Below are 8,452 nucleotides of genomic sequence, written 5' to 3'. Positions count from 1 at the left end.
CTAAATGTGCACAAGTAGTGGCTGGGTCTCGCTTCCGGAAGGCTCACCCTCAGGGGGGGGCAGATGGTACACCACGCAGAGGGAGGAGTACAGACAGCCCACGAATGACATCACGCTGGAAAAGTACATCACTCCCTGGGCCCCACCTACCAGTGAGGTCAGAGGTCCCATCGACACGGACACTATGATCTGAGCCAGGAAGTACTGGCAGCTGAGCAGAGAGATGTCCACCCCCATTCCTCTCCTGGTGCCTTCCTCTGATGATCCACAGAACTACACACACAGCACAGACAGAGAGAGCACATGTATAAGGCCACATAATACCTTGCTATATCAAAATTCAACAGTTGGACAACACTGACCAACACCAGGATATAAAACACTGTCACAGAAACCACAGTCTGAACAATATTATATTCAGTGTAATCCCATTTATCTTCACTAACCTGCGGGCTCTGGTAGTATTCACACAGCAGAGAGTAAGGTAGTGTGCATAGAGTGGAGAATAAAACCCCATAGGTGATACAGAGAAACAGCACCACATAAATGTTGGTGGAGAGCGTAGCAAGGCCTGTGCCAAGGCCAAACACCAGGTAGGCAAAGAAATAGAGAGAGCGGAGGGAGAAACGTTCCTCCAGCTTCTCCAAAATGGCTATGAATAGAAACGAGAGGAAGAAAACAAAGAAAGAAACCTGTAAAACAAGTAAACGTGATAAAGAATCAAAATGATGGATGTTGTGTGAGGTGTGTATTCTGTTTCTGTGTTCTGAGTGTCTGGATGTGTGTTTTTTCTTTAGTGTCTGGATGTGTGTGTGTTTTCTTTTTAATGTCTGGATGTGTGTGTGTGTAGGACTCACCTGAGTAAAAGGCAGCACTGAATGCATAGATGCACATGCCCCAGCAGCCCATGCTGACCCCAGCATTGTAGCGTTGGTAGGCCTCAGAGTCATGGGGTGCTTTGGGGTCTCCCTCAAACACTACCTCCCCCATGAAGTCAGTGTAGAACAGCAGCATACCCTCAAAGGACAGCCAACCTTTAGGATCAAGACAGGATGGCAGATAGCTAATATTTACGTAGACAAACTCACACAGCTTCCACTGGATCACAGACAGGTGTTGTGATATCAAAGCCAAAATCACTGGTGGCTTTAACCTTGGTAGGCATACAGACAATGAAACACAAGCACAAGAGTGACATGACTCTCACCCAAAAAATGGTTAGTGCAGAGGCTGCGCAGTGACGGAGGCATCCTGTAGATGGCGATACACAGCATACTCATTGACATCTGTGAATCTGCTGTCTCCACATTTTCACTCAGGTCACTCTCATAGCGCACCCCATTCAGCAGAATATTTGCCACCTTCATTACAGGAAGAACAGGATTCAAAAAACAAATTCTCTCAACACGATGATCTGTAAACAAACTAATCAGAGGGATTCAATTCCAGGCCGACCTGCTGACTGAAGGTCACTGTTCTTCTGCGACCATTTTCCATCCCTCCACTCTGGGTCACCATGGACTCCTCCACTAGCGCAAGGCTCTGAGGGCGCTTCAAGATACTAGCGGATGAACCTCGATGGGACCCTCCCCCGATCTGAGCCTCCCCTGCCCCGGCCTGGGATCCTGCCCCAGCCAGGGTCACTGTCACTGCTACAGACTGTGAACCTGTTCCAGGCTGAGATCCCTGGAGAGGTGGGGTGTCCCCTGGAGGAAGGGGTCGGGCTGCAGTGTCTGGGTCAAGGGGCTGTGGCGATGGCTGTCCAGTGTAGCAGTCGATGAGCACACTGTCTATAAAGGAGATTCCCAGGGATGAGGCAAACTCGTTAATGCCAGTGAGAGAGTTGTCCCGACTGATAAAGCTACCATATTTAGGAGTGAGGGGGCTGAGGGGGGAGATGGGGCTGGTGAGGCTGGCACAGAGGCGTGCGTTGGTGTCAGGGTTCGAGGGGCGGGGTTCAGAGAACTGGTAGCTATTGAGCCCAGTCACTTCATCTTCCTCCTCCAATCCCAGCCCTGCCCCCTGAGGGTCTGGGGGAGAGGGGGGTAGAGGGAGGCTGGGGCTCTTCAGAGAGCCCTTCTGAGGCTGTGTCTTTGGCAGGGGCCGCTCGGGGATGCTGTTGAGGGTCATGCATGTGGCAATGACCAAAGTGACACTGGTGAACATGTATATGACTCGAAGTTGACCTCCCATTGATCTCCCGAAATCAGTGTGGTCCCAGTTAATTCCACCCACGATGTACCCGAATCCACCACCCAGACCTGCATAGAGAGAGTGGGACATAATCATCGTAGAGCCGATTATCATATCAATGACACTGATTATACTATCACATCTTAGATATACTGTATATGCTATCACATCTTAGATATACTGTATATGCTATCACATCTTAGATATACTGTATATGCTATCACATCTTAGATATACTGTATATGCTATCACATCTTAGATATACTGTATATGCTATCACATCTTAGATATACTGTATATGCTATCACATCTTAGATATACTGTATATGCTATCACATCTTAGATATACTGTATATGCTATCACTATCACATCTTAGATATACTGTATATGCTATCACTATCACATCTTAGATATACTGTATATGCTATCACTATCACATCTTAGATATACTGTATATGCTATCACATCTTAGATATACTGTATATGCTATCACTATCACATCTTAGATATACTGTATATGCTATCACATCTTAGATATACTGTATATGCTATCACATCTTAGATATACTGTATATGCTATCACATCTTAGATATACTGTATATGCTATCACATCTTAGATATACTGTATATACTATCACATCTTAGATATACTGTATATGCTATCACATCTTAGATATACTGTATATGCTATCACATCTTAGATATTTTTTAAATTTTATTTCACCTTTATTTAACCAGGTAGGCAAGTTGAGAACAAGTTCTCATTTACAATTGCAACCTGGCCAAGATAAAGCAAAGCAGTTCGACACATACAACAACACAGAGTTACACATGGAGTAAAACTAACATACAGTCAATAATACAGTAGAAAAATAAGTCTATATACAATGTGAGCAAATGAGGTGAGATAAGGGAGGTAAAGGCAAAAAAAAAGGTCACGGTGACAAAGTAAATACAATATAGCAAGTAAAACACTGGAATGGTAGATTTGCAGTGGAAGAATGTGCAAAGTAGAGATAGAAATAATGGGGTGCAAAGGAGCAAAATAAATAAATACAGTAGGGGGAGAGGTAGTTGTTTGGGCTAAATTATAGATGGGCTATGTACAGGTGCAGTAATCTGTGAGCTGCTCTGACAGCCGGTGCTTAAAGCTAGTGAGGGTGATAAGTGTTTCCAGTTTCAGAGATTTTTGTAGTTCATTCCAGTCATTGGCAGCAGAGAACTGGAAGGAGAGGCGGCCAAAGGAAGAATTGGTTTCGGGGGTGACCAGAGAGATATACCTGCTGGAGCGCGTGCTACAGGTGGGTGCTGCTATGGTGACCAGCGAGCTGAGATAAGGGGGGACTTTACCTAGCAGGGTCTTGTAGATGACCTGGAGCCAGTGGGTTTGGCGACGAGTATGAAGCGAGGGCCAGCCAACGAGAGCGTACAGGTCGCAGTGGTGGGTAGTATATGGGGCTTTGGTGACAAAACAGATGGCACTGTGATAGACTGCATCCAATTTATTGAGTAGGGTATTGGAGGCTATTTTGTAAATGACATCGCCGAAGTCGAGGATCGGTAGGATGGTCAGTTTTACAAGGGTATGTTTGACAGCATGAGTGAAGGATGCTTTGTTGCGAAATAGGAAGCCAATTCTAGATTTAACTTTGGATTGGAGATGTTTGATGTGAGTCTGGAAGGAGAGTTTACAGTCTAACCAGATACCTAGGTATTTGTAGTTGTCCACATATTCTAAGTCAGAACCGTCCAGAGTAGTGATGTTGGACGGGCGGGCAGGTGCAGGCAGCGATCGGTTGAAAAGCATGCATTTAGTTTTACTTGTATTTAAGAGCAATTGGAGGCCACGGAAGGAGAGTTGTATGGCATTGAAGCTCATCTGGAGGGTTGTTAACACAGTGTCCAAAGAAGGGCCAGAAGTATACAGAATGGTGTATATACTGTATATGCTATCACTATCACATCTTAGATATACTGTATATGCTATCACATCTTAGATATACTGTATATGCTATCACATCTTAGATATACTGTATATGCTATCACATCTTAGATATACTGTATATGCTATCACATCTTAGATATACTGTATATGCTATCACATCTTAGATATAATGTATATGCTATCACATCTTAGATATACTGTATATGCTATCACATCTTAGATATACTGTATATACTATCACATCTTAGATATACTGTATATGCTATCACTATCACATCTTAGATATACTGTATATGCTATCACATCTTAGATATACTGTATATGCTATCACTATCACATCTTAGATATACTGTATATGCTATCACATCTTAGATATACTGTATATGCTATCACATCTTAGATATACTGTATATACTATCACATCTTAGATATACTGTATATGCTATCACTATCACATCTTAGATATACTGTATATGCTATCACATCTTAGATATACTGTATATGCTATCACATCTTAGATATACTGTATATGCTATCACTATCACATCTTAGATATACTGTATATGCTATCACATCTTAGATATACTGTATATGCTATCACATCTTAGATATACTGTATATGCTATCACATCTTAGATATACTGTATATACTATCACATCTTAGATATACTGTATATGCTATCACTATCACATCTTAGATATACTGTATATGCTATCACTATCACATCTTAGATATACTGTATATGCTATCACATCTTAGATATACTGTATATGCTATCACATCTTAGATATACTGTATATGCTATCACATCTTAGATATACTGTATATGCTATCACATCTTAGATATACTGTATATGCTATCACATCTTAGATATACTGTATATACTATCACATCTTAGATATACTGTATATGCTGTCACTATCACATCTTAGATATACTGTATATGCTATCACTATCACATCTTAGATATACTGTATATGCTATCACATCTTAGATATACTGTATATGCTATCACATCTTAGATATACTGTATATGCTATCACTATCACATCTTAGATATACTGTATATACTATCACATCTTAGATATACTGTATATGCTGTCACTATCACATCTTAGATATACTGTATATGCTATCACTATCACATCTTAGATATACTGTATATGCTATCACATCTTAGATATACTGTATATGCTATCACATCTTAGATATACTGTATATGCTATCACTATCACATCTTAGATATACTGTATATGCTATCACATCTTAGATATACTGTATATGCTATCACTATCACATCTTAGATATACTGTATATGCTATCACATCTTAGATATACTGTATATGCTATCACATCTTAGATATACTGTATATGCTATCACTATCACATCTTAGATATACTGTATATGCTATCACTATCACATCTTAGATATACTGTATATGCTATCACATCTTAGATATACTGTATATGCTATCACTATCACATCTTAGATATACTGTATATGCTATCACATCTTAGATATACTGCATATGCTATCACATCTTAGATATACTGTATATGCTATCACATCTTAGATATACTGTATATGCTATCACATCTTAGATATACTGTATATGCTATCACATCTTAGATATACTGTATATACTATCACATCTTAGATATACTGTATATGCTATCACATCTTAGATATACTGTATATGCTATCACTATCACATCTTAGATATACTGTATATGCTATCACTATCACATCTTAGATATACTGTATATGCTATCACATCTTAGATATACTGTATATGCTATCACTATCACATCTTAGATATACTGTATATGCTATCACATCTTAGATATACTGTATATGCTATCACTATCACATCTTAGATATACTGTATATGCTATGTCTACATCGTCAGAAGTGGTTTATATGTACATTTTACTGTCTCACATACCAGTAGTGAGTGTTACAGCCTATTGGTATGTATGACGTTCTCGAACCAGCCAGTAGTGTACAACATTTCCCTGACAGACCAGTTGTAAGTGTATAGCTCTCTAACCTGCCAGTAGTATGTATACTCCCACTGGGCACAAACTGGTTGAATCAACGTTGTTTCCATATTATTTTAACTCCAAAAAAGCTATGTGATGACGTTGAATCAACATGGAAAACCGATTGGGTGTGAAAAACGTTTAACCTAAATCTAATGACACGGTGACATGTTTTGTTGATTTCAAGTTAAATTAACGTTAGTTGACAACTCAACAAAAATGTAAATCAAAACTATACATTGAAGTTACGTCTGTGCCCAGTGGGCTGTGTATTCCCTGACTGACTAGCAGTTAGTGTATACAGTGCTCTCAAACCTGCCAGTAGTGCATGAATATTGAGGCCACGATCCTGGTCCTCTGGCAGGCACACATCCATCATGTAGGCATGGCTGGGGTTATCTGCCGAGTCCGCACTGAAGTCCATCAGAACCACTCCACAAATAGTCAGTATGATGCCCCACTTGTGATTGGTTGCTGTGTCTGCCACCGCAGCTCCAATGTCCCGCCCATTCAGCACCAGTGTTAAACCAAGCAGAGCTCCTACAAAGGTAAAACAGAGAACTCCATCACTTCAGGATTTCAATATTAGTTTAAAAACAGGAACCCAGTCGCACCAGAGGGGGGAGAGCCATGCAAGAAGTGGATAGTGAATATTCCTTACCTATAGCCAAGACCAAAATAAACGGTCTCCGCCGGCCAAAGCGGGATGTACAGCGGTCACTCCAAGCTCCCAGGAGAGGCTGGACAAGGAATCCTTAAAACCATGAAGAAAGGAGAAGGATTTAGGGGCACTCAATGGAAAATGCAGATGGGAACATCCATATAGTCTAACTATACTATTCAAAGTATAGTTAGGTATCATATGTCTTCCAATCAAACAGGACTTTCTGTATCTACTTCATCTCTCCCTGCCACTTCATTACCCAATATAGGACTGGTGAACCACACCAGGCTGTAGAACTGGTCTGGCAGACCCATCTGTAGCAGGACAGGGGTGACATAGGCCGTCTCCATGGCATAACTGAACTCGATGCCAAACAGGACGCAGCCATTGAAGAGCAGCTCTGGGAAGGTGCGGCGGGGGGGTAGCTCACTAAGGTCCAGCTGATCCAGGGGGCAGGGGGTGTTGGGCGGTGGGGGCGGGGATGGTCTGATCAGCTTCCAACACTTCGGGGGTCTCTGGAAGTTGTTGGCACGGTGACTCAAGAGGCGCGTGGTAGACGATGGAAAGCTGGCCGTCTTGGGCATGGAGCTCCTCCAGAGGCCGTCATTAGTGGTACCCAATGGCCTCTCTGATGACCTCCCTCCTGGGCTGGTCAAGAGAGGGTCACTGGGGGTGCCCATTCCTGGAGAGGACATCACTCTGCTGGGTGAGCCCAGTTTACTCTGCACACACTAGGAGATGGTCATAAGCTAAAATGCAATCAAAGTTAGAAGACAAATACTTTTTACGAGGAGGAAGACAGTACAGTTAGGAGGCATGTCAATAACATCTGTGCAGTCATCATTACATCTATAAAGCATTGAATCATCAGATTAGCCGTGGCAAGCTAATTTTAGAGGACACTCAAGATCAAATCTGCTCATAAGGCTAGTACTGTAAAACAGGAGCTGAAGACACCAAGGTAACAGGCAGTATTAAAGGACACTGCCATCACCATGGATATGCCGCTAACAGGTGTTGTACCGAAAATCTCCCCCCTCCCCTACGCGTGAACTCACACACACTCGAAATCTCCCCCCTCCCCTACGCGTGAACTCACACACACTCAATTCTTCAATGCTGAATAATTTTGGTTGCTCATGTTGACCAGTAGTGTGTGTCACAGAAAGTATTTGACTCTGGTGACAACATTAAGGAAATTAGAAGGGGGGGAATCAGTGAAATGCAGGCTAAATTGACAACGGAGTGAAGAGCAGAAATCTCAACTAGCATGCAAGTCGCAGCAATGAAGAATTGCGTGTGTGCGCGTTCACGAGAATTCTGCAGGGGGAGATTTTCGGCACAAGACCGGCACAACGCACTGCAAATAATGCACTTATTTATACTGATGTGCTGGTGTCCCTATGTACAGCATTGTGGCATGCGGCATCGCGTCTCACAGAGCCTGTTTCCATCTTTAATTTTTCATGGATGTATTTTTCCTTGTAAAAAATATATTCTGGTAGGACCTATATAAAAAATGTTATGACACGTTCGCCTCAAATAACACACGTTTTAAGATGCTAGGCTACACATTATATCGTTGTGAAACACGTCTTTAAAC

General features: G+C 41.9%; 1 protein-coding gene across 4 annotated transcripts; it reads right to left on the bottom strand.

Annotated features, from left to right (window-relative positions):
• LOC120024485 (proton-associated sugar transporter A-like) lies at positions 1 to 7,544 on the bottom strand. 4 transcript variants are annotated; one of them, XM_038968753.1, is made up of 8 exons: positions 7,109 to 7,544; positions 6,847 to 6,939; positions 6,501 to 6,725; positions 1,456 to 2,261; positions 1,208 to 1,361; positions 858 to 1,034; positions 447 to 652; positions 1 to 273 (listed from the first exon to the last, which is right to left on the bottom strand). In XM_038968753.1, exons 1-8 carry the CDS (start codon positions 7,542 to 7,544, stop codon positions 1 to 3), a joined length of 2,370 nt encoding a protein of 789 aa, XP_038824681.1. The 4 variants fall into 4 exon arrangements, with proteins under 4 accessions (XP_038824681.1, XP_038824675.1, XP_038824689.1 ...); XM_038968747.1 differs by having other exon boundaries at positions 858 to 1,063; positions 1,180 to 1,361; positions 7,109 to 7,529; XM_038968761.1 differs by lacking the exon at positions 6,847 to 6,939 and having other exon boundaries at positions 858 to 1,063; positions 1,180 to 1,361; positions 7,109 to 7,529.
• Positions 7,545 to 8,452: the final 908 nt, after the last annotated feature.

This window comes from Salvelinus namaycush, chromosome 2, assembly GCF_016432855.1.
Source record: "Salvelinus namaycush isolate Seneca chromosome 2, SaNama_1.0, whole genome shotgun sequence".
Taxonomy (NCBI): domain Eukaryota; kingdom Metazoa; phylum Chordata; class Actinopteri; order Salmoniformes; family Salmonidae; genus Salvelinus; species Salvelinus namaycush.
Note: the sequence above shows the minus strand (reverse complement) of the source record. Positions and strands in the feature narration are given on the sequence as shown.

Bases quoted from the DNA above. Each gene is read 5' to 3' on its own strand.
- LOC120024485 (XM_038968747.1), bottom strand. From the start codon at position 7,529: ATGGGCACCCCCAGTGACCCTCTCTTGACCAGCCCAGGAGGGAGGTCA. The intron at 6,726-6,846 runs GTAAGGAATATT...TTACCTTTGTAG, and splicing joins TATTTTGGTCTTGGCTATAG to GAGCTCTGCTTGGTTTAACA. The intron at 274-446 runs GTTAGTGAAGAT...CTGTGTGTGTAG, and splicing joins AATACTACCAGAGCCCGCAG to TTCTGTGGATCATCAGAGGA.